The 27,274-nt window shown below is 41.3% G+C and overlaps 1 protein-coding gene across 21 annotated transcripts in view; it reads left to right on the top strand.

Moving 5' to 3' along the window:
- The window catches only part of LOC108620745 (dystrophin), a 165,597-nt gene that overhangs the window by 98,228 nt on the left and 40,095 nt on the right, over positions 1-27,274 (top strand). For all 21 annotated transcript variants that reach the window (XM_089472699.1, XM_089472709.1, XM_089472689.1 and 18 more), the window contains 3 exons: positions 18,630-18,802; positions 23,239-23,389; positions 26,698-26,821. In XM_089472699.1, the coding sequence (XP_089328825.1) occupies positions 18,630-18,802; positions 23,239-23,389; positions 26,698-26,821 (448 nt within the window). The remainder of the gene's footprint in view (positions 1-18,629; positions 18,803-23,238; positions 23,390-26,697; positions 26,822-27,274) is intronic.

A 27,274-nucleotide genomic window follows, 5' to 3' on the forward strand; every position in this document is an offset into this window, starting at 1 on the left:
AGCTCGGCCACACATCAGAGCCAAATCCATTTAATTCATAGCTCAGTGGAGCCTGCAATATTTGTTGGCTTTATTTAATGTCACATGCTCGACCAGAATTTTCAATTATTTCCAAATGTGTTGGGGCGCTAGCTGTAAATTTGAAATGAATTACTTATCTAATGTTTATGCTCGCACACGTATCGACTCAATAATGATTTTTGATAACACTCTCTTCTTCTTCTTTGCAGGTAAGTTCTGGACGCACATTAATCCCAATTGGTTTTTAAGTTGCCGTAAGTGATGTGAATAGCAAATGAAATGCCCAAGGACAACATTTGGGCCTAACAACGAGTTTGATGGGCTATAAACATGGTTTTCATACAATTATTAAATGGTTTCTTCCTTTAGTTCTATTAAGGCATTTCTATTCTATAGCATTTCTATTCAGCTTCTATGAGAATGAATTTCATTGCAGAGCAAGAGCTGCTGACTTAAAGCAAATCTTATTCAGGCTGAACATATGGGAACTTAAGTAACACTTAAGAAAATAATATAAATCATTAATCAACTGCTATAAGTATTCAATGAGTATATAGACATCAATCTATCAATTTGACGAATAGCAGTCAGTGATTTATTTATAGAATACAAAATCTGAATTAAGTCAGATTTAATTGCGGCTCTCACGCCAAAAATCGGCTCGATCGATTGCAGAGAATTTTCCTAGAATTGACACGGAAAATCTGTCAGTTGACTAACGGCAACTGAAAGCGCGTCTCGCATTTTTATTTTTATTTTATTTTATTTTATTTTTGTCATTTGCCTCATCTTTTTTTTTTTCGTGAGCTGCTTTAACTCAATAATTCAATGTCTGTAAATGGAGGCCTAATTTGGTGGCATTCTCTGTGCGATTTATATTCTTATTTAATTTTCTTATATTCTCTTCCGCACAAATGTCACCAGCGAATCAGTATGTAAATAGGCTAGAAGAGGCAGCTCCAAGGGAGAAGCGATAACGAAAAGCCGTGAAAAAATAAATGGAAATTGTGTTAGCCGCGACAGACTGACAAAATGATAGATGAAAGACAGCCAAGACACATGCGACCTGCGACGGAGGGGGACGAGAAATTAGCGTTGGCTTCAAAAGCAATCAAAATGACAACTTAAGTAGGCTTCCCGGCAAAAATTGAATATGTACGCGCGAAACAAAAGACAGAAAATTAAAAATAAAGAAGAAAAAAAATGAATGCTTATCAAAGTAGCGACCCTTGAAAGGTTTCAACCTTTTCCTATAAAACATGTGGGCGAGCTCTAGTTATGAGCGCTCGACTACGAGGTTTAGGGTTTAGGGGATACCCTTCAAGTAACTGGTATTTCAATAATTCTTCGTGTCCTTCTGCGTAATATACCGAAATTAAAAAAATTATTGTGACTCTGTTTCTAAAGATGTGGGAACTATAATTTTAAAATCAATTTTCGATAAGGTTTGTCATCGATATTAAAATGATGGCAGTAGGTATAGATTTTTGGAAACCGTCTTGATGTGCGCGCAATATACAAGGATCTAGGAAACGAATTTCAAGTCTCTAGCTTTTATATAATCTGAGATGACGCTTTCATACATACGGGCGGACCAAGGGGCTAAATCGACTCAGGTCATACTTTGTCTGTTACATGCACTTAACAAAACCATCATACCCTTACTCCCCATTTTCAATGGATTCAGGGTATACAAAATGCAGATAACTTCGCCCTCAATCAGCGCCAAATTCACCTAATTGAAGCGCGATACGCAGTGTAAATATGCTTTAATCTATGTTTTCTTCCCTCTCTCTCTTTCTCTCTCTCTCTCTGCCTCTTTCTTTCCTTCTCTCTCTCTCTCTCTCTCTCTCTCTCTCCGTATATATATAAGAGTCGAAAACAAATTTAAAATGCGCCACATCGCTGCGTCCGTCTTCAAGTTGCTTGTCCGGCGCCTGTTGACAGGAACTGCCATTTTGTCAAATCGTGCGTAAAGTTTTTAAATTTATATGCCACGCCCCCCTTGGACAGCAACACCAGTCGAAAAAGCACAGCCTACACAGACACACACACACACACACACCTCCACACTCATACATACTCACAAGCGAAAAGTGATTTGTTGTTGGCCAACTTTTTGGCTGGGGCATATGGCCAAGGAATCAGTTTATGTGCATGGTAAATGTGAAATGTGTACTTAAGCTGCGTTCGCCCCAAATGCGCATTTAACTTAATCAAGATTTTAATATTTAAAGAATTTTCAAATGTCACGCCTCAGCGTGGGCGTGACCACAAATTGCTCGCTCCCGCCATCTTATCTTGGGCTGGTGCGCCTGAAGGGTTTCCTGTGGTCGGGCACAAATAACATTATCTCTTGCTACATGGCAATTTCTGCACTTCAATTGTGAAAGCCACACAATACATTCCACAGCAACGCTGTGGTGTGCTGCCCCACCCCCCTCCCAGAAGGCCGGCTCGTAAGAAACAAAACCCCAAAGAACCTAAGCGCCCGATGCCTCGCTGCTGCTGGCTCGTATTTTGTATTTGTGCGAGAAAGTTTTGCGATCCTTTTTGTGGCCGGCTGTCGAGTTGGTTTCAGTTTTATGTTGCACTTTTATTCATTTCGACATTTTTGCCAGCTTCGTAAATATTTCTGCTCGAATCAATAAGCTGAATGACACAAAATGTTAAGCTGCTCACAGAGTGCAAATAAAATCCCATAAAAGCTTTTTGCTGCCATCAAAATGGGTTCTTAAATATTTGAATGGCAAACGAAAATGTAAAATCGATATAGGTTTTTGATTGAGAGAAACTTGTCTGATATTTGCCTTTATTTTTATATATACATATATATGACACACATATACTTAAAGTGCGAACTTCGCTGCGAATCCTGACTGCGGTTTAAGCAGAGAGTTAAGTTTTATGCGATTCCCTTGTCGGACGGCCTCAACTTTTTTCCAGTCGACAGTTTGTAGCGCTCTAACGCCCGTTTAAGTGAGAAAGTTACACACAGAAATCAAAGTTAAGCTCGGGACATGAACTCAAAGATTTGCACGCCACGCACTGGAAGGGCGAGGGGGAGAGTAAGAGTGAGAGGCAGACACACTCTAGGACAACACTTAATGTGCTGTGCGGTTAGAAGAAAGCGCTTTATAAGTAAGTGTGTGCACACTTATACACATACTCATGCATATGGGCAACTGAGTCCACGCTAAAATCGTGCGAAAGAAAAAAAATAGAAAAAAACTTTTCAAAGGCCGCCTCACGAATCTCTCCAGTCGCGCAGTAGACCAGACGGGACTTGGTGGAACGTGCAGATCGCAGAAGCGCCTAATGGCGGCGCTGTCGCAAATGCCAAGTCAAAAATTTACTTGCCAAATACTTTTAGCGCTCAGTGTGGTCGCTGCCGTCTATCAACGTGGATAAGCTGTCCCAAAATCGGGCTGCCAGATATAAGGAACTACACACGTGACAATCTACATGTGCTGCGCTCCCCCTCCGCCCCTTCGTCTCGCCTCCTGCTCCTGCTCCTGCTCGCCACTTTATTATTTGCGACATAGTTTTGTGAAATGAATTTGGCAAGTTGCTCTTTGCATTTTATTGTTATGGCCTCGACTGTATCATAACTTGTTATTGTCGCTGTTAACATGTTGTATCTTTCGAGTGTGTGTGTGTGTGCGCCCTGCCTTAATTTGTCTTATTTGGCAGCAGCCACGCCCACGCCCACTGCCACTGCCACATGCTCACAAGGACACACAGGCTGAGCCACTTGCCTCCTGCACTGTCTCGGCTGTCTGAAACTCTGAATCTCGTCTCACAATCCGCCTAGCTGTCAGCTGTGCTCATAATTTATGTATCTCTCGGAGCACCATTTAATCTGCCTTATATGCGACTTAATGTCGTCTGCTATATGCTGTATATGCTGTATATTGTATGAAATACATACACACTTATACTTGCCTAATTGCAGCTGCTTAAGGGCATAACGAATATTATATAGTAATTCAGTTATCTGCTGTGGTCTTAATATAATTTATAGATATCACTTGGAATTGAAGCTGCCTGTTGTACTTGCGCATTCCACACATTTCTAATATAATGAACAGGCATATGCACATGGCTAATATCATAAGAAGAGTGGGAGTAAACCTTATATATGAGGGAACTATATATTGAAAGTGAAGTGAACTATATAATATATAGTAATGAACTATTTATGGGGATGCCTTTTTATACCCTGAAACGATTGAAAGTGGGAAACCAGGATTGAATGGTTTTGTTAAAAGTATGTCATACGTGGCAGACTCCATAAAGTATATATACGAGCTGAGTCAATTTAGCCCTGTCCGTCTGTCTGTCTGTCCGTCCGTCCGTATGTATGTACGCTTCGATCTCAGAAGATATAAGAGCTAGAGACTTTTTTCCTAGGTCCGTGTATATCACGCACATATCGAATTTTCTCTAAATATCGATAACTACTCCCGATGTTTTATTATCGATTAAAAACCTTATCCAAAGCTATTTATATCATTACATCTCCTACACCTTTAGAGCTAGTTTCGATTTAAGACTTCATATTTCTAAAGTATTTTATATATATGAAAGCTCTTTAATCTTAGCTTTTCTATCTGCACTGTATTCACTTGTCTGATTTTATTCAGTAATTAATGAGCTGCATTTCATGTAGCTTACTCTAAATTCTTAGAGAATCCATTTCAAATGAATTCCGTAGGATTCAACAATTTGAATTTACTTTAAGTTCTTGAAGAAACCATGCCAACTATATTAATTATATATGATTCAGTATAGAGCTTTAAGCAAATAACAATTTCTAGTTGAAAACATTTTTTATAAAATATAAGATATATATATATATATATATATATATATATATATATATATATATATATGTATATATATATATATATATATATATATATACATATATATATATATAGAATATTTCATTTCCTTCCATGTATGCACTTGAAAAAGAGAGAATTTAAATACTTTTCTCTCTCTCTCTCTCTCTATCTCTCTCTCCCTCTCTCTCTCTCGCCTCAAGCATGTGAAGTTTGCAACATATACAAATATAAACAATGGCAAAATAAGAGTCTGGCAAGCACATGAAGAGTGAAAACAATGCAAATTATCAAAGTTTTCGCTGTTAGATGTGGGCGGTCTAGCGAGGGGAAGCGCGGGTGGCGAGAAGCTGATGTGAATCTGTTGTCGAGTGTATGGTTCGTACTCTCGGCTTGCGCTGATGACAGGGAAATGTAAATAATTTAATTTCAAGTACCTGCGGTTTTCTTGGCGAAATCATTTTCAAATAAATAAACTAAACGAGGCAACAATTTCCGCCCGGAAGCAGTGGGAAGTTATCAACACCAATGGCAGCTATTAGCCTCGCACAAACAGTTGAAAGAGAGGCAATTGTATATATGTGTGTGTGTGTGTAGGTGCGGCAGCTGCAAAGTGCGAGACGAACTTTAGAATTTGTGTATTTTGCGACAAACCGCAAAACTTGAAGTGCGCCACTTAGGCCAACAACTTTATCGTTTAAAGAGTGAGTGAGAGAGAGTTAGTGAGTGAGTGAGAGAGCGTAACTGGAGCAGGCTTAGCCAATGGCAAGACAGTAATGGCGGATTGCAAGGCAAGTCAGCAATTTGTTTATTGAATTTATTAGCATAATTGACTGCTGTGCCAAAGTCGAGCCAGGAAAATTATTAAAAAAGTTGCGCGCAGTTGCAGCTGATGGTTGGCTAACGCGGCGGCTACTTAATATCTGAAATATCCGCCGCATTTCCCCTAAAGACGCTGTAAGTCAACTTCCGCCGGTTCTTACAAAGTTGGCCCTTCTTTCACTTTGTTGGCGCTACCCCTTCGCAATCCAAGCACCGCACACACACACACACACACACACACGTTCGGTGCCGCGTGATTGATGATACTCATTTGTGTGCTGTGCTTGCGTGTTGTGCAGCTCGAATGCGCGTTAGGTAAAATCATTTCGCTTAATTTTAAATCAGTTTGCCATTTGCCGTAAGGAAACCTCCTGCTCCTCCTGCTCTCGCTCCTGCTCCTGCTACGCTGCGCTGCGGTTTCACATTGTTTATTGCTTCGGTGCGTGCTGTATACTTTTAGGCGCCTGTCGGCCAAAGTAATTTAGTCGTTTGTTTGCCCATTTGCTGTTGTTGTTGTTGTTGTTGTTTATAATGTTTAAGCACACTCACGGGCAAAGTTAACTGCAAGTTGCCAACTTTATTAATGTGCGTCTCAGTTGGGTTTTTATACTGTGTGCGTTGCCTTGCCTCGGCTTCCTTTTTTAACTTTTCAATAGACTGTCTGCCTGATTGTCTTGTTGTTCACTTTGTGGCATGTTTTTTATGGCAAAAAGTTTGTCAAGTTTTCTCTGCGTTCGACTCGAAACATTTTCAATAGAATGTTCACATGCTTCTCGTAGCAACAATATGCTTACGGCTATATTAGCCCCGCACTCAACGGCTTAAGCGATGAGCTAGCTATATTTTATTCAAAGTGTAGTCTGCTCTCGCACTTTGTTTCCAATACTTATCAGCTCGAAAAAATACCTCAATCAATGCCAATCTATGAAGAGCTTTTATTGCCTGACCCAACATTCGATTAGTGGATAAACAGCAACTGCAACTGCAACTGTACGCCACGCCACGCCACGCCCCGCCCCCCACACTCAACAAGCGCCCATGTAATGGTGCAGGCAACTCTTGACACTAAGCTCGCGAACGAGTTGCCATCAGCCATCAGTAGCATAATATTTTTCTTGTAAAGTGCCAACAAGGTTGGCGCTTTTCCATTTCGCTTCGACGCCATTAAGCACACAAACAAATAGTGCAAAGAGTATGTGCAGAGAGAAGAGAAAAAGAACAAAAATCGTATATATATAATATATATTTATTTGTGTGTGTGTGTGTGTTTGTGAGAAAAAAGACACATAAAAACGATATTTGTATTTGTATTTGTGCCGCATTAAAACTTGCAATTTTTTTGCCAGCCATTCGCTGACCCGTTGCATTATATTCTCTTTTAAGTTGGTTGCTTTCCGCTTTGGCGCTTTTTGTCCAGCTCCCGAGTTTTTGCGCACATTTCATTAAAAGTTAAAAACCGAAGCGCCACAAACCTGACCGCAAATTGGCAATTTATTTCAATAAGTTTAATTACCCAACTAAAATGTTATTCCCCAAATGTGATTTACACTGAGCCCCAACCGGCTGATGCTTGTTTGGGCTCCTGGACTCCTGGGGCCTTGACCAGTTCGCCGTGCTATTTGTCTTTTTAATTGTACGCTAACTGGTACGCCAGCACGTGGCTTAGCACCACTGGCCCTGCTCCGCGGCCAGTTTGTAAAACTCCCATTACATATTTGTATTACACGGAAGTGTGCCATACGTGAGACGCCTGCCCAGTCGCCGCACAGGGGCCACACACACAACTCGAGCGATGGCTCGGCCAGCGCAACTTTTCAAAGTTTATCGGTCAATAAGCAAAAACTTACAAAGCTGTTCGACTCTGCAGCTACCCAGTATAGTTGATAAACTTAGTAATAAAATCAAAATTAAATAAATGAATAAAATTATATGAGCTTTCATCATCTAACTTTTAGCTTTCAAATTTTATAAATCAAATTTTCCACTCGTCATTCTTCCCATTTCTGCCCGCTGATATACCCTTTCTATTAGCTATCTGTGTGCATAAAGGGTATAAAGACCTACATCAGCAGCGTGTGTAATTTCTGGGTCGTGCCGTAACAAAGTTTCATTTACTGCGCTGATAATTTGTGAAAACTTTTCATCGGCCCCGGCTCGCAGATCCTTGCGGCTGGGTTAGCTTTGCTCCTCGGTCAATTGGGTGAGAGAAAAAGTTTCTTAAAGAGCCCCATGTGATGGGATTTCTCTGTATTGATTAGCCATTGGCTTAGCTTATAGAGTGCTGTAGGTCTTTGCAAAGCATTTTTTTTGCCATATACATTAACTTAATTTCAAACATGCTAATTTAAGTCTGGCTGGACTCTCGCTCACTTTTTAAGGCATGGAAAGTGTGCGTTTATCGTTGGAAACGCCTTTTGCTTGTCATAATTTTTTTTGCTCTTCTGCATTTATTGCTTCGTGTGCTGCAGCTGCATACAAGAGCTAAGGAATGGCGCTTAAATTGAGGCAACAAACTTTAATTAGTTATGCAAAGCGAGCTCCGCTCTGGGACGTTAAAAACTAGCTCATAAAGACTGTGCCAGCCGAGTCCATAAAAAGTCTTAAATATTGCGGTCCTTGCGGCCAGCATCAAATTAAATTAAGAGCTCAGTGGAAAAAAATAAAAATAAAAATAAAAGAAAAGACTAAAACATGAGGTGGCTCTGTAAAACAAATTAAGGAAAACCCAACACACACACACACACATAGACCCACAGAAACATACGCTCAGAGCATTTATTTGCATACATAAATGTATTAAAAAATCGCTGAGACTTGAGTGTGAACGACTATCTGATGCCCTTTATGAGATATAGATGTAGATTTCTGGGAAATAAATCTGAATCTACTCTAAAACAATCTTAAACCCTATATATACCCTATAAAGAGATAATAGTGAATAATGAGATAATAGTATAAAGGCTTAAATGCATTTAGAATGCCGTGAAACAGAAATGTTCATAAGTTAAATTGCGCGAGAAACTCAACAAAAAATAAGCAAAAAAAAAAAGGATTATAATTATATGTTCATAATCAATTGAACAATGAAAAAGATGAATAAAAATATTTATACATATATAAATATATGTATTTTTATATATACTTATCGTATTTTGCTAGTTTTTATTGTAAGTGTGAATAGCTGCAGCTCGCCAAATATGATGAAAACAAATTAACGCGAATTTAATTTAAAATGCATTAAATATGGGGGGGAATGAAGCGCATGAAAATATGCCGAGCTATTATTTAATCAACAATCACCAAATGGCCGAAAACATTTTAATTTATTTACAAAAATATGTTAATTAAACTGCCAAATATTTAATTTAGAATTTGACCACATAAATGGCAAGGGAAAAACAAATTAGAAATTTGCTTTATTTATTTATTATAATATTTTTTAAAAAATTTCTATATTTTACATTTATTTTTTATTTTATTTTATTTTATTTTTATTTTTTTCTTGTAGTTATATTAGTTATTGAAAATATAACTTTAAATCTATATGGAATTATCGAATTATTATTACATAGTTTTTTTACCTATCAAGTTGAAAAATAATAAATGAAAGTAAACTAATAATACAGTTAGACTCTGTAAGTCAGGTAAATAAATATACATGGCTGGCCTTAATGTCTGCAAATTGACTAACTTAACTATACTGCTGGAAAAAATTCTTTAATTTATTCCTTGCTTGAGTTGCCTTTGGAATTGTTTTTGATTATACGTTCTAGATGAGTTTTATAGCAAATGCTTAGCCCTTTGTTCCATAAATTCTAGTAGCTCACATTAATTATATTAATATCAATATTCTTTGAATATTATCTGGCCAATTGTTGCATTGCTAACAAATAATCCATATTACGCTCTGCTATTAGCTCAGATTAACTGCAGCTATCAGCAAGCTGAAGCTCTTGCAGCTTGACTTCCAGGCTAGCTGCTTAAATGTATGTATGTGTATGTGATAGGGTGAGGGGGAAAGAGAAAGAGAGAGAGAATCGTAGCTCCTGTTGCTACACTCAATAGAGGTATTGTGTTTCCTTTCGCCTCGCACGACTGATTTTCGATGATGATGTTTGCATGTAGTTTACTGAGGTCCTTCTGCTGTTACGTGTGCTTAAGGTAATCCAGGTACCATCTGCAGCAGGACTTATCATTGAGTTTGAGCTCACTCGATGCTATGTTACTTTCTCAGCATACTCCATATGGCCGTTTCTTAGTCCAATACTTGAAGCAATTAGCTGCATGTATCTGCTATTGAAATATGCAGTAAATATTCCGGCAGAGGCTTGGGCAAATTGCTTATTTACATTGCAAAGTTTGTAAAGCATTTGCATTTGGCATAGAAAGTTATTTATTTGTTTAATTTTTATTTTTATTTTCTGTGTATATCTCAGAGATTTGATTTTAATTTGCATATGTTTTATTCGCCTGTTATATCCAAAACGAAAACTTTTGTTTGCCAACTGCTCGTTTGCCAGCTCCAATTATGTGAGGCTGAGGCAGCTCCGGAGCCAGAGTAGAGCCAGAGCAAGCGAGAAAGAAAATATCAACTGCAATTTTCTGTTTGCGCTTTGCGAGTCACATGTCCTGGCCCAAAATCCACATGCGATATGCTTAATTATTTATTACGACTAATTTAAAAAGTCGCTCGACAGCGTCCCTTAAAAACTTTGTGCTGATGCTGCCACATGAAAGCGTCTGCTTATGAGCAGCAGCGCACGTTTTGAGGGCTGAGCCCGGAGCTTCCCCTGTCGAGGCAGACAGTGCCGAGTGCCGCCTAGCTGGAGCACAGGACTAGACAAAGTTAAAGTAGTTCAAAAGTGTCGTCCTTGCCAGCGTCGTGATGATGAGCCTTCTGATGAGCTTATCCGGCAACTAGTTACCTACACACAGACACACAGACAGACAGTCCATATCAGTCTATACCCTAGTGGATGTGGAGCACACTGAGAACTCGTTCATATTTAATAAACAAATTAAACTGATGCTGTTGCTCTTGCTGCTGTTGTTGTTGTTGCTGTTAGTTTCTGCTCTTATTTAGTTCGCTCTCCCACGATAATAAATACTTTTTGAAGCAGAGGAAATACTTTGAAAGTAGCCCGAGCAAAGCTCGTTTCGTGCTATGTTGATTAAGTAATGTTTACTTTTGCTTCATAATCTATGCATATTATCCTTAAAGCCCCGCATTGCATTCATTTGCCCAAAGTCCATGGAATCTGCAGTATTTGCGAAATCTACTTAAGATATTTGCTGCACTCGGCAGGCAGCTTAAGATATTTTTAATTTCCATATTTGCCAAGCATAATAAATAACTAAACTTTTTGCTCTGCGCAGTGGTTACGCCCACACACAGGCAACTCCCAGCAGCGAGGGCAGCGAACAATTCTCAATTATATTCGTTTCTTATCGCATCGTGTCCTGGGTATCCAGAGTCGTATGTGGAATTTTATTATGCCCGCAAGGCGATGCGCGAGAAGGCGCAATTATGATGCCACCGCATTTTATTTCTTTCAATTTACTTTGGGCCAAAACGAAAGCAAAGCAAGCAGAGAGACAACAAATAGAAATATAAAGCAAAAGTAATGGCATCACACATTTGGCTGTTGCCAGTTTTTTTTATATTTGGGGTATTTCTCTTTTGGCTGCTCTCTGCTTTATGAATTTTAATGAGCGCTGCCTCGTTTGCTATGCAAAATATTTTCGCAACAAACGTCACGCAAATCTTCAATGCAGTCGCCCCTATGCCCCCGTGTCCGCCTGTGCCCGTCTCCTGCTCCACAGTTCTTCAACTCTTCTTGGCATATTTCATTTGACTTAAAGCAGACACTTTCCGTTTATTTTGCAGGGCTGAGCACATTTTGGTGCCAGCTTCGCGAAAATAGTTGCCAACTTGGCCAATGGGCCAACTGGGCCAACTCTGTTAGCATTGCTAAATGTTCGTTAACGTGGCGCATAAATTTGTTGGCAAACAAATGTTGACGTTTTGCATGGCGGTCAGAGAGAGAGAGAGAGAGAGAGAGGGAGTAAGACAGATCCCTTCATAAATTCACATTTCAGTGTTCACAATAGAGAGCTTGAGTACCTCATTTTTAAACCCTGTAGAAGCAGAAATTATTGAAATTTGATAAAAAAAAAAATTAAATAATAATTAGCTTTGATTTATAGTTACCTTAAATTGATATAAAGCAAATTTTCTTTATGTATTAAACATAAATCCCTCAAAATTAAACTTCCTCTGGCGTTTTGCCTCAACAGCTTGACAGTTTTCGAATATCCGTTGAGTGCTAAGTGCTTAATGGAATTTCGTTTCGTAGTATCCCATTATGTGAGATATTAGGGCTCAACGCTCTTCGTCCCTTTTTTTTCCGCAGCTTCGCGCTGAAATTTTTAATTAAAAACATTTTTGCAAGCGTCTCGTGTTGCATTTTTCACGCATGTTCAGCTAGCGTTGGCTACGCTCAGCCAATGAATTTAGCTAGAGCCGAGTGCTCAGCATAAGTGGAGTTTAATTAATAAATATGACTAAGAAATATTTGCATTGGAAATGTCAACGGATCTCGCAGCTGGCCAATTGAAATGCAGCCGGCAAACATGGCGTATGATTAATATGTATTAAACGCGAAACAAACAAGAAAACTGAAAACAGAAAACAGAAAAAAAAAAAACAAAAAAACAAAACTGAAATGAATGAATGAAGGAAAACAGTTGTTTTTATTTATGGGCGCTGCCGTTGAACTTTCCGCCAAAGCCAGCGAGGCAGACACATTGCAATACACAACAACTGCCACTCTGGGGATTTGGGTTAATAGCCGACTGGCAGCGAGGAGTCAAGACTCGGGAGCCAGGAGTCAGCAGTCAGGCAGCCAGGCAGCCAGGCAACCGGGAATACATACAAAAGCAACAGCAATTGTTTTGACTATGACCGGCGCCGGGGTCTACGCGTCTACGGGTCTACGGTGAATGGTTTTAGCCAAGGTGCCCGGGCGTACGTGTGGTGCAGGCCTCACAAAAATAATGGCTGCGCTTGTTTTGTTTGGTTGCTTTTTATTTTCTGACGCCCAAGTCAAAGGCAACACGAGTAACAATATGCCAGCCCTGGGACGAAGCGAGTGTGACACGACACGCTAGGGCCGAAACCCCTGCAGGTGAGCTGCAGGCTGCAGTCAACAATAAAGAGCGAGCGACACACTGAAACAAAGGCTTCTGCTCGAGCCAGCAAAGTCCGAGAGCTGGAGCTGGTCAGAGGCATTGAAATGAAAAGCGGATGCGAGCGGATGTGGACGCATCATTGAGGATTATGCCAGACCCATTGAGCTACTTATGCAGAGCAATGTAATATTCCTGCTGTTGTTCCTGCTGTTGGCTATTTGCGAAGCTAAGCAGCTTTAGCGGCAGCCAGGAGCCAGGAATAGAACGAAAGAGTTGCTGCTGCTTATCTATCCCCAGATGTGAATATCTGATGTATTCGAACTTGGGCCAGTGCTCACTCACTATCTCCTAATGGCATTAAAGGTAGCCGGGCCTTAAAGGTGTCACACGGCTAAGTGGAAAAGATGATATGCCCTGAAGACGGGGTCGAAAGCACATAACGGTTTGAGATAGGGTTGCGCCTTTGAATACGAAACAACAGCTGGGCGTGCAGGGGGGGGGCGAAACAATGAAAGCGACACGGGTTAAAAATATAATGGCGACAGGCATGGGAACCAGAGAGGGAACGAGAATGCCCAAGCCCAAGCCGTAAACTTGAGCCACCTACTGAGCTCGACGCTGCTGCAAAAGGCATTACGAACGAAACGAAGCCAAAGCAAACTGAGTGCCGGCAGTGTGCAGAGTGGCACAGAGTCCGGGTCCCTGGGGTGTAGGAAACTATGATGCGACTCTTCGTCCGGCCGCTTTATGAGCCAGCTTCGTTACCCATAAAGGAAAAGGAATTAGCCAAGTGAGCGAAGCCCACAGCGTGCGTCGCAAGCCTCAGCTGAGTTTTCCATCAGCTCTGGTTGCTTCACGGCTGCACAGCTGATACTAGGAAGCGCTTCAATGATTTGGATTTGGCTCTGGCTCTGGCTTTGTCATTGGCTTTTTGTTGCCATCGAGCCACCTGCTAAACGTAGCTAATTCACATAGTGCCTGCTGGCTGCAGGCTGCTGCCTTTGCTCAGTGCAGCGTAAAGTTTGCAGATAAGTCAAGGACGAGTGCAGCCAAGCTTATATGACATACAGATAAATTGGAGTTTATAGTTTCTTCTCTAACAATTTCTCTCATTTTCGAGCTGTTTTGTCTTTGTAAAACGTTTTGTGTTCCTTTCTCGTTCGTTTGTCTAGCAGCAGCAGCTGATGTCAGCTGACTCTTGTATCTATACTCGTGATTGAAATTAAAGTTCCTTTTGCAGCAATCATTAGTTAGGACTCCACTCTATAGAACATGTTGCTTTAAGGTCTAAAGAGTCAGACTTTGTCCACTGTTTTCTTCTCCGCATTTTGAATCAGGTCTTGCATTTAGTTTCTGCAGTTCTTAGTTCTGCTTCTTATTGCAGCAAAGTTTTTCTTGGCTGCATCGTAAAATATTTATTTATCAAAGGAAAATATTTCCTTTCCTTTCGTGGTCGGCAATAAAACAAGAGTTTTCTATTATTTTAGTATGCAATCGGAAAATATTGTTATGGCAGTGGAGCAAATAAATCGTTGCCAGGAAATCAAGAAATCGAAAGGACTTTGCACACATTTTCTTCTCTTTCCTGGACTCTTTAAGTGCGGCCTGGCCACATTTAATGCGCAGAGTAAACAAACTGAGGCTGAATCAATAAATTCACAACGAAATGCGTTAAATTTCATTTTGAATTCATTTGACACTTCCACTCCGAGAGAGAGAGAGAGAGAGAGAGAGAGAGAGAGAGAGAGAGAGAGAGGAAGAGAGAGAGCTCAGTCAGGTAGATAATATTTACGCTCACGTTGCTCAGGCAAATAAAGGCAACACCTGAGGTAAACATAATCAAATAAGCTGAAATAAGCGTTGAGCAAACAACCTGAGCACATTTTGTGTCGTTCGGTGCAAATCAAATTTCAGTTTGCCAGCTTCCAGCATGCGGTTGTTGTCACAGCCAGCTAAAGTTGCCATAAAGGATTTACACGCATCTGAACAGTGGGCCATGTAAATTATGTAAAACGCTCCATCAGCATGGTTACGGCTGTGCGAAGGGGGACGGAGGGGCGGCCGAATGAGGCCTTTTTAAATTTGGTTGTCGTTTCCGTTTTCACTTGTTTTGTGGGCGGCTGGGGCGTGGCCGTGGCTCACAGTCGCCTCGAGTGAGACCCACTTGACGGCTCGCCGCCTGGGCCCTGTTGACAGCCAAGCAGCTGCCATTGGGTGGGTGTGTGTGTGTGTGTGTGTGGGTGTAGAGGGGGATTGTGGGGGGTGGAGTCGCAGAGGCATGCAGAGGCGTGTCTGGGCAGTCTTGTCAAACATTCGTCACTGCCTCAGTCGACAGCACTTGGTGATGTGTTTATTATGGGCCTCTAATATATTTATGAGCGCGTTATAAACGCATTTCCATTTTATTTGTAAGGTCGGCTGCTGTCTCTTGATATTTTGCTTGGTCTCCTCAGCTTGTTGTTGTTGCCTTGATGGCTGCAGCTATTATTTATGAGAAAAAGGCACTCGCAGGTATCTCTGACTCTGGCTCTGGCTCTGGCTCAAAAATTTGATTTCAAATTCATGCTGACGATGCAGATGAGCGGGCGAGCATACGAGTTTTTAGTGCCACAGTGTCGTGTTTATTTTGTGCCTGACTTAATCGAAAATTCATCATACGCACTGTGTGTGATTGAAGAGCGCTTCGCTGCCAGCAGCTATGCAGCTGCACAACAACAGCATAATTTAATAGCAATATTTAAGCAAAATTTAAGCTGTCACAACTTTAAAGCAGCCGTCAGCTCAACATTTCTTTTTCCCAGTAATTATTACAAAAAATATATTTAAAGAAATGTCGCCTGGCTGAAAAGCAATCGTAGTTAATAGCAACTAAGCCGCATGCGTCCAAAAGTAGGCGTTGGGCCACGTTCACATGGCATTTAAATCACGTCTTGCTTTATGGCTTACACCATTGTGTGTTCGTGTGTGTGTGAGAGAGAGAGACAGAGAGAGAAAGAGTGACAGAGAGAGGTAGAGGGCGGTCGGATGCTTGGCATTTACTTAATTGGGGCTTAAAACTGCAAAATGCACTGTATGTACACATAAACACGCTCACATACACACACACACACACACACACACATACACTGACACATACTCGAACACTTGCGCAGCGGAAATGTAAAAAATGAGGCAACAAAGCGTGAGCTAAGCTGCCTTCCTTCACAACTCATGCACAATACTTGCTCATGCATGCACCCACACATACACACACACACAAAAATACCCCAGCTTAATGCTGATAATACCTGCATTTATGAGTCTTTGCGGGAGTCGCCAAAGTCTGTCGCAAAGTCGGATTTAAAAAGCTTCACGGCTTCCAGCCTTGATGGACTCAGAGTCGCAAATTGCGAGCTTTCGTCACAGGAATCAGTTGAGTCAGGTTAAGGGGCCGGTAGGGGAAGGGGGAGTGCTGCTTGGACACGGTAATAATGACCCAATGCAACGGGACAAATTGCTGTTATTAGTGGAGACGCCGTGCCATTGGCAGTTGTTCTTTTTTATTGATTTAATCGGCTTCGGTACATGAATGCCACGCCTCCTGCTGACACACACACACACGCACACAAGCAGAGCTGTGCTGCTCATTAAAACTGCTTTGTATTTTTATTTATTTTCTTCTCCTTTTTTTTTTTTTTGCTGGAACAGCCCCATCCTTGGCATCCTTCATTTCCGCTCTATTGGTGTATAAACAATTTTTGCGCATTAATTGAATCGCACGGCTTGTATAAGTGTGCGTGTGAGCTTGTCTGCGTGTGCTTGTGTGCGTGTGCGTGTGTGTGTGTGTGACATGCATAAGCCAAATTAATTGTTGCCTCGTTTCGCACAGCAGCCGAGTAAAAACGTCGCTGGAATTCAACGCCCTTTGACTGCTTGGCTTTATTTATTTCTTGCCTTCCTACTAATTTTTTTCTATTGTTTACATGCAACAAAAGCCATTGGCGCCCTAATGAAGGTTTAATTAGCAAACACACTTCCACACACCCACAGCACAGTGACACACGCACACACACACACACACATATATATTCAAGCAGGCATTATTTTAGAAGCCGTATCCTGCACGGTTATTTTTATGTCTGCTCGTATGCGCCACTAATTCCACTTTTAATTAGTTTATTTGGCACGTTGTGTGTGATTGATTGATTGATTCAATTAGCGAAACAAGCTGCCTGGCAATGCGCAGACGACCGACGTCTACTGTCAAGGATTCAGGGATTAAAAAGCTGCAAATAAACAGCAAAATTCATTGTAAATCCATGCTAGAATTTCCAAGCAAATGGAAACGCGTCAAATGAGGACGGCCTTAGCAACATTTCGATTTGAGTTTGATTGAAGTATAAGCCAGGGACTAGCTGTTACCGAATCATAATGCGTAAATGGTATTAAATGCCTCTCTCTCACTCACTCACTCTCCCTCTCGCTCTCTGTATAGACAAGTCTATCTCAAATTATTATTTATTATTTTGCCTAAACGCTTATTGTTGCCTGTTAATTGAATTTGCGAAAAAAGGGCTCTGGGGCTGGCCAACTTCATTTATTCAGTGGGCGACAGACCTGAGTTCACATAAGCTGTCCCGAGAACTAAAATGTGCTGTGTGAACCACATGAACTTGGCCACATCAAAGTTAAAGCCCCATAAAACCGGCCTTAAAAACTCACAAGACCCGGCCACCCACATACATTGTGTGTGTATTTGTTTAAATATATATATAAACATATATATTCATGTGTACATGTGTCTCTGTATGTGTATGTGTGTGTGTGTGTGTGGGCTTTGTGGGTGACTTAACCAACAAAACCACAGCGAATAACTGGGTACATTTTTGTATGCTTCTGGGTCCGAGCAGCCGAGCAAAACAAGGCGAAGAGCAAAACATTTTTAAGCCTTTGCCAGGCGGGTTGACAAATAAAACACCTGCCACAGCGCGCAGATGCCAGCGACAGCTAAAAACTGAGACGCACCGCAGCTTGAAATCTAGTCAGGTGGGTGCTGTGGGCGGGTGGTGACTGTGGAGCTATGTGGCTTTAGGGTCGGAGGTCACATGCGGTTAATAATTGCAAAGCGAGTCGAGTTGAGTCGAGGCACCGGATACGGAATACGGAATACGGGACACGGGCAGCGAGGCGCTTAAAAACTTATCACTCATGTTCAAAAGTGTCCAGGTGGCAGGTGGCAGGTGGCAGGTGGCAGGCGGCTGGTGGGCAGGTGGGGCGAGGTGAGCGGTTCATGGAGCGCAGGCCGGACACAATGGCGCCCGGAATGGCCTAGAGGTATGTGCGGGCTTATTGATGGCCTGCTCGGCAATTTCATGGCCTGCTTGTTGTGCTAAATGGCTGGCTTTTAATCCGCTGCCCGGGTCGGTTGCATTGCCGCTGGCGTGCGGATGGCTTTGTCTAAAAATGTTTGCAGCCATTTTGCATATCACGGGTTTTGGGTCCATAAAGCACACACACACACACACACACACACATATGGTCGCAATTAGAGGTGGGCTGGTGCGGGTCTAGCATAAACGGAAAATTTGTATAGAAATTGAAATTCAATTTCCTTGCAGCTGCCCGTGCGGTTGCCGAGTTTTGAATAAATTTCACACACACTAATTTATTAGCATTTCCGACTCGACTCGGTTTTTTTTTTCTTTTTTTTTTTCTTTTTCTTTTTCGCCCACTCACTCATTCAGCTTTTGAATTTTACAACTTTTGCAGGATCTGCAATCGGAAATTGAAACCCATCGCGTTGTTTACGATCGTCTCGATGGCACCGGCCGCAAACTTTTGGGTTCGCTCACCTCGCAAGAGGACGCCGTTATGCTGCAGCGCCGCTTGGATGAAATGAATCAACGCTGGAATAATTTAAAATCGAAAAGTATTGCAATCAGGTAAGTGCTTTTAGCCTCCAACTTTCTCCTTTTCTATATATAAATATATATATATATATATATATATATATATATATATTTTTTTTGCCCACTGCTGTTTCTGGCTCTCTGAGTGTTTCCTTGTGTTTGTTCGAGCTCTTGCCGCTAACGCTTTCCACTTATTTATATTTATTTACATATGTATGTATGTATATATATATTTTTTTTTTACTTTTGTTTGCGACTAAACAAACTCACATCTGTGCAGCGAGCTCTGAGCACTGTATAACTGTATAACTAGGCCAATGTGCATTCGATGAATGCGTAAATATGTATATGTAATGAACATGATGATGAAACATTTGTAAAAGTTCAAATAAAATATGTACGCATATGAAGTATATACATATACAAATGGAATATGTACATACAATATATATATATGATATATGCAACATAATTCGAAATTAATAGCAAAGCCTTTTGGCTGTTATGTTCTGTTTGCCTCCCAGTGTTGCCATAGCATTGCACAGAGGCTGCCAGCTTGTATTAACTGAGTGAGTTTTGCGTCTCAGCTGCACGCATCTCTAATCTGTATGCTGTAATTCTCTACGCGAGATAGAAAGCTGTAGCTATAGCTCCAGGAAGTTTCGTTTGTTGTTGAATGAGAGAGAGAGAGAGAGAGAGAGAGAGAGAGAGAGAGAGAGAGAGAGAGAGAAAAAAGAGTAGGGTACCTAATCCATTGTTAGCTTGGTATGATTCCCATGAACGCTGAGCGAAAATACGAGAAATATTAAATTTGACGGAAGGCGTTTCGAAAGGCATTTACTTCTGTAAAGCATGACAGAGTTATTCGTTTATATAAATATTTTATTAGTTTATACAAGCATTTCGAGAAATATTCTTAATCTAATGCTGAAATTTATTATTAGCTTGTCTATATGCATTGATAATTATATTTGATATACAGTATTGAAATATGAGCATGTAAGGGAACTAATAGTAAAGCCGAAATGAATTGAAATATTCTTATCTTGGTTTCATATTGGTTAAACCAAGGGACAGGATATTTCCTATTAGATTCGGTAAGATAATAACATATTTTTGCATTATATTAAGAGTGAATGTATAATATATATATATATATATATATATATATATATATATATATAAGCACATACATATATTTTGTGAAAAAAAAAAAAAAAATATATATATATATATATATATATATATATATATATATATATATATATATATATATATATTTTTTTTTTTTTTTTCACAAAATATATGTATGTGCTTAGTCTTTCAGACTATAAGGAATAGACGAAGGTCTGTTACTTATAGAACTATGAATTCTAAATTTGAAGTTGATCTAGAGATATTTTCATTATTTAACTCAGCATGTCTAAGAAATCGGTTTTCAATTTCCATTTCACCTGGTAATATTGATGCTTTCCCATTGATATTGTGCAACTTTAGCTTGAGTATGAGTGTAAAATGAGAATTCTAATATGCCAATACTCCAACATAGAATCTCAGTTCTTAGATCAGCGATTAATTCGCTTGTCTAGGGACTGTAAGCGTGGCCGAGTATCGTGAACACGGGCTGACGCGTTAATTAAACCACATTAAAGGCATGTTGTGTGCCATTTGCAGCGCCGCAGACAACGGGATGCTGGACTCAAAGACTTTGTGTTGATGAAAATGCGAAAATAACCGTACAAACAAGCCAGTCAAACGAGCCGGGGCCGGCCATCAAGGACGGGCGACGTCAGTTTACGCGCGGTCAGGCAGCAGGCCAGATGTAAGAGCTACGCCCATAAAAGAGAGCTTGAAAATCAATACAAAAAAAAAAAAAAAAGCCATGAAGAATGGCAACATGAACAACAAAATGCGTGAAAAGTCCCGGAACCCGCAAAAGTGACACGGACACACAGAACACTGTATCGCTCCGCACGCGCCGTTGATGTGGCCAATCCATGATGGGCGTTGACAGCTGCCCGGCTGGGCTGGCTGGCAATATGATGCTATCCAGTCCAGGACGCGAGTTCAGCAGGTCCTTGTCCGCGCGTCCTGGGCGAGTGGCTGGCCGTGTGGCTGTATTTGTAATTTCCGCATTTCATAAATAAAGCACGCCAGCGTTTACAAATATTGTCCGCTTGTTGATATTGATGCCGGGCCACGGACTGATGATGCCGAGGCTGACTTGATCGAAAGTCAGGCAAACGGCGGCGCTTCTGTTTACTCGTTCACACAGATAGTTGGCGCTGATGGCTTAAAATGAATAATGATGGTGACACGAGAAAAGCGGCGAACGCAATATGAATATAAAGCCAAGAGTCTAGGGTCGAGGGTCGTGGGTCGAGGAAAAGCGCCGTACAACGGTGCGTATGCGCGCTGTGGCAGTGGCAGCCATATTTGAGGCTCCCTTTGGAGCGTTTTTCAATTAAGGCGCCCAAAAACAGAATAACAGCACAACAGCCAATGAATGACACCTTAAGTGTGCGCTGGCCACGCCCATCAGCACGCCCCACAGCCCCCGTTGGGTATTGTGGCTTGGCATTGCCTTTTGTTGACCAAGCTCTGACGATTATTCTTTGTCAGAGTTTCGAGATGCCTTCTATTTACGTTCATTGTTGGCGTTTTGGCATATTTCCGTTAGCCAAGTTTAGCCACTTCCAGCTTCACTTCCACTTCCGATACGCTTGCTGTTGTTGTTGTTGTTGTTGTTGGTTGGCCAGCAGCATTTGCTTTGCCGTTTCCTTGGGCCCCGCTTGTGCTGTTTGCCTTGGCTTCACTTGTTGTTTGCTCTGCTGCGCCAGAGATTTGCTGGCTTATAAATTCCAGTGAAATATTTTGGACAGCACTTGAAAAGTTTTAGTTTCTTGTTTGGATTAGCCGCGGCCACTCGCTCGCTCTGGGTCATTTATGTGCATAGTTGCGGGCTTTGAGCTTCTATCGGCAGTAGCCGCACCAGAGCCGCCTCCTGGCGTCAAAACTTTTTACTTTCAACTTGGTCTTTGTGGCATCTACAGGTGTCTCAACTGCAGCGCCATGTCTTAAGGCTGTCGACGGAGTTTGAGTTGCGCGAAGATTGATGAACCCACTTGATGTAGAGAGTGCCCACATGTGGCTGCTCAGTGTGCCGTGTGGAGGATTGTCTTAAATTACATTTGGGACAGACAACACGGGTGGCAGTTGCTCTGTCGCCATGACGAGGGTTGCCCACGCCCCATGCCAGCTTAAGTGATGGATTTGCAAAAGTATTGCAATGCTCAATCAATGTATTAAGCACTGACAGTTGTGCAAAACCGCAATATTTATTCGCTTGTCAAGTGGCTGATGACAACAGCAGCATTTTATGAATATGCAGAGATGTGCGAGTTATGGGCCATAAGGTGTAATACTTGGGGCTTCTTTAAACCAGTGCTGCGTAATTAAATTTGGTAGAATGTTCCTAAGCAGAACAGAACCTGAAACCCGAAAGCATTTAAAATTCGCTTGAATTCCCATTGCTTTGCCCCACTAATTGTCTCTGCTAAAGTCAACGCCAGCAGCTGTCGAAATAAGGCAAAGAAATCTGACGAGACATTGTCAAATGGAGAGTGACATGAAGTGGGTATACATTTCGGTGCTTGTGTATATTGCAGAAGGAGCAGCAGCGGAGGGAAGGCAGACAACGAAATGAGCAAACCAAAAGCATTTTAATACATCTTATTTCCCAAGCATATTTCCGAGGCGAGTTATTTCCTTTATTATTTGCATGGGCGAAAAGGGAAAGTGGGCGTTAAGCTGGCAGGAGTCGGCTAAGGACATATGTACGGCTGCCCGGGTGCGATCCCAGTTGCAGGCCATGCGTTAATTACAAGCGAAGAACAGGCGAAAATAATAATCAAGAAAACGAGCCAAGGAATTTCTCCAAAGATAAACAGACAAAGCACAAAGCGCTCCTCCTAGCGAGCTATTGTTATTGCAGGGCGAGGAGCGGATGCAGAATTTTCAGATGCCCGAGCGGCACAAAAAAATATGCTCGAGAAATGGACGACTGGAAAAAAAAAGAAAAGATGGAGGAGAAGAAGAAGAAGCAGAAAATATAATGTCATGGCATTTCACAATTACAGCGAGAGCTGAAATTTAGCATAGACGACAGCCACTTGGGTCGTCGCCATGCCTGGGGGCGCGGCTTGGGAGGGTTTATTAGACGCCCCGCCCCCAGGCAGACGAACAAACGGTCGGACGGATGGACAGATGGACGGGGGGACGGACGGAAGCAGACAAATTGTCGCTGCCATTTTGTGGCTGTTGCTGGGCATCGTTGGTAATCAACACAGCTGCTTGGCCAGTGTTGTAAAGTGCCAAATTAAATTTAATATTATTATCAAGCTTATGTATTCTCCGTTTTGTGCCCCCCAACCGCTAACCTTCGCACTTTGACCCTCTTTTGCTTACAGAAATCGCCTGGAATCAAATTCGGAGCACTGGAATGCCTTGCTGCTGTCGCTGCGAGAGCTAACCGAGTGGGTCATTCGCAAGGATACGGAGCTGAGCAGCTTAGGCCTGGGCCCGGTGCGCGGCGATGCGGCCAGCCTGCAAAAACAGCTTGTAAGTTGATCCTCCAGATAACCTGATAAATATTGCGAAACTATGTCCTAAGATCTACGTAAAATGAAAGCCGTAAGCCGGCGAGCTTAAAGTGTTTTAACTATAAATATGTTCTTTTGGCTTATGTGTTACTCTGCAGGACGGAAAGACAAAAATTCAGTACATCAATCCGTTTTTCAATCAGTTAGTCAGTGCATCAGTTTGATAGTCGATTGATCAATCTGTCAATTAGTCAGTCTGTCCTTCGGTACAAAGATGGACAATTAATTGCAACAAAAAACATTAAAATTTCATTAATCAGTTCAAGCTTCAATCAATCTGTCGCTTAATCATGGAGATGTTAGCTCAGTCAACTCTTTACTTAATTGACAGATTGATTGAAGCATGAACTGATTAATAAATACAAATACATTATTCAGATAATGAGTATATCAAAACATCAATGCAGAAATATATCAAATGCCTGTCAATCAATCTGAATTATCCTTCAGTCAGTCAATCAGTTAATCGATGAGTCAGTCAAAAGGTCTGTAAACTAATCAGTCATTCAGCTTTTTTATTGAAATAGTAGTAAAGCAAATATTATATATCGCAATCTGAAATCGAGGAATGAGATTAATATAGTATTTATATTTATTTTGAAACAACGTACAAAAAACGCTACATGTATATATATAACATACATATATCTTACATATAATAGATATATGCTCACATATTCAAATCAAGTTTATTACATTTCAATATACAAACCTAAAAAGCTCTAAATTTGAAAACAAAATAAATAAATAAATAAAAACATAAATATTTTATATAGTTACTTTAACCCTCTAACCGACTAAGCACAGAGCTTATTTACGGATTATTCAATACCTAAAATCATTAATATTAGCACAGTAGAGTCTGGCTATATCGACTCCGCTTATATCGTCCGTACGGTCCCCAGGCAAACTAACATGAGTAAACTTATATGGCTATAGCGTCTACCGAATATAACGACGGTACCTTGAGCGTCGTTATAATCGGATTTCCCTATATTTCTAATTTATACTGTAAGCCATTATGCCCATTAAATCTGTTGCCTTCAAAGTCTTGACTCCACATCAACTTAACTTGGCCTTAATGTATTTGGGTCTGCGTTGAAAAGTATTACATGGCCTGATTGCGAATTATAGAGTAATTAACTAATTAGTTGTAATATTAAAGTAAATGCGTTGCTAGGTGTTGCACTCAGCGCGAATCCAGTTGGGTAGGACTGAAGGCTCTCGGTGAATATCTAGAGTACTTGCAATGGGCATGCCCTCAATAAGAGCGAGCACAAAGTTCACTCTGCAGTTGCTGCTCATCATGAGCTTGTTTGTTGGCTTTTGCTGTCCTTTTACCCCCTCTACTTAAGTGTCTGTGTGTGTGTGTGTGTGTGTGTGCGTGTGTGCTGCCAACGACCCAATTTGAGCCTTTTTGCAGAGCCCTGGCTGCACCTCAATTTGCTCGGCCCAACTAATTGTGTGGAAGGCTTTGGCAGAGTCAAGTGCGGGATGCTGGCATTTTTAGTGCCATTCTCAGCCGCAATTTGTAATTTTTCGACTGTATATGTCTCCCTCTCCCTGACCCTCTCTCTCCCTCTCTGTCTGTGTGTGTGTGTGTGTGTGTGTGAAGGGTCTCTGTGATTTAATGGCGCATAAAGTGGTTGGCCAGCCCATTTTGTGTGCTGGGCATATTGCGAGCAAATATTTAGGCATAATTATATGTATGTCAGGCAAATCGGATTCACGCTTTGTTCAAATGCAGTTGAAATAATTGCAAAGCCACACTTGACACGGCTTTCATAGTTACACATTCTGTTTGAACTATTCGGCCCAGTTGACATAAGCATCGCAGGAGTATTAACAGAGTAAATTGAGCCGAGCGCATTTAATTTCATTGTCAACATATTTGTGCATTGAATTCGCAGCAGCAATGCTATTGTTCAATTGATTACGAATTTTATAATTGGGATTTGCTGCATACAAACAATGTGCCAGATATGCTTTGCATTACATTGGGGCTTTGGCCTGCTGTGCGTATGCGCAATATCCGAAATTCCACGTTATCAATATGATATGTGGTTTGTTTATAAAATAGAAACTTTTGAAATATGCAATCGTTTCATGCACAACTTATCGAAATTAAAATTTACTCAATTTAATAAACTGATTTGGAATGAGATTGGATCAGACTTGCTCCATTCGGCTGAGCCTGTGTCAATGATTTTTATTGCCAGCTTGTTTTATTAGCGGCTCTGCCATTGATTCTGCTCAGAGTCAAGTGCCACAGAGTATCTTAACTGCCCAACTTGACCGAATTGCGTAGTTGAATTGAAAGTCCCACTTGGGGCTAAACTGCTGCTCTGGCTGCGAATTCTTAAATAATTGTTAAATGATGCTTGTTATGTCAGAAACATTCGCACTCACACACACGATTACGTACACATATGTACACATATGTATGCCGGAAATCACTTAAGAGGGGGGAGCAAAAAGCAGCAGCAGCAGTAGCAGCAGTAGCAGGAGCTGAAATGGCAGTAGAGGCAGGACTTGGCCAGGCCAGTTGAAAATGGGGAAACACTGTCTAACACAGCGTGCGCCACTTGAATTTCACTTACTCCCAGCACATACACACACACACACACAAACACCCGCTGGGATCTGGAAGGATGAAAAAAATGAGGCAACTTTCACCCTTGGCAGCAGGAGCAGGCTGTGGAAATCTATTGCCTGCCACTAAGTTACGGTCTGCCGGACATTTACATTTCGGCTGCTGGCGCGGCATGGAGTGAGCCTGTAGTTGGAGCTGGAGTGGGGCCCAGTCTTGAGTTGCGGCTCCAACACACTCGAAAAGGAATTTGGCTTGTATTTCGTATTGCCTTTCATTTGATTCGCCAGCACTCGGCGTGCCCTTTGGCCGCATTGTTGCATTTTTTATTCCAACACTAAATGCATTAAACACGAAATTTATTGTGAGCTTCTTCACGCCGAGCTGAGCTGCTATGAAGTGCGCTCACTATATATATATACATATTTCTTTCTGTGTATTTCTCTCTTTCATTTGGCTCTTTCATTTGTAAAGCAATAGCAGCAATGGCCAAATAGTTTATGGCTGGCCAAGTGGCATTACTCGTTATGATTATTTGTGGCCAAAATAAATAAATCTTTGACAGAAATAATAGTAGGATAGTATATATTTGCAAGTGAAAACGAAAAAAGAAAAAATAACAACAACTATCTCTACAACAAAATCTCATTTTGATTTTTTCTCTTTTGTGCTTGCAGGATGATCATAAAGCTTTTCGCCGTCAGCTGGAGGATAAACGCCCAATTGTTGAGAGCAATTTAACGAGCGGTCGTCAGTATATAGCCAGCGAGACGCCCGTTTCGGATACCAGCGATACCGAGGGTAAGTTTTACGGCTAACCATTAAATTATTATGTATGGGGGGCAGGCAGATAGACGTCCATAAAACTTTGACCACAAAACTGACCATGAATTCTCAACTATTTAAAGCGAACTCAGTGCTCTGTGCTCTCGATGCTTCAAGTATCATCATCGGCAATCAGCTTAGCTCAACTCAACTTCCATTCACACAGCCGAGAACTCATCGGGATTCAACAATTGCCTCCTCATTGCATTCGCAATTTGTATGGCAAATCTCAAAATCAAACATCGACACAACATGTACAACTAAGAACTCCATTGAGCTCTGCCCGCAGAGGCTTAGCGGGGCTGACCAGCACACAAACAGGGAAAGAGAGAGAGAGAGAGAGAGAGCTTTGTGCACGTGAGACGCCTAACTCTGTGCTGTGGCTGGTTCGGAATCACCAATTGATTTTGTTTCATTGCGATTTTTTTG

This window comes from Drosophila arizonae, chromosome 2 (assembly GCF_054131065.1).
Source record: "Drosophila arizonae isolate 15081-1271.41 chromosome 2, UAZ_ARI_1.0, whole genome shotgun sequence".
NCBI lineage: Eukaryota > Metazoa > Arthropoda > Insecta > Diptera > Drosophilidae > Drosophila > Drosophila arizonae.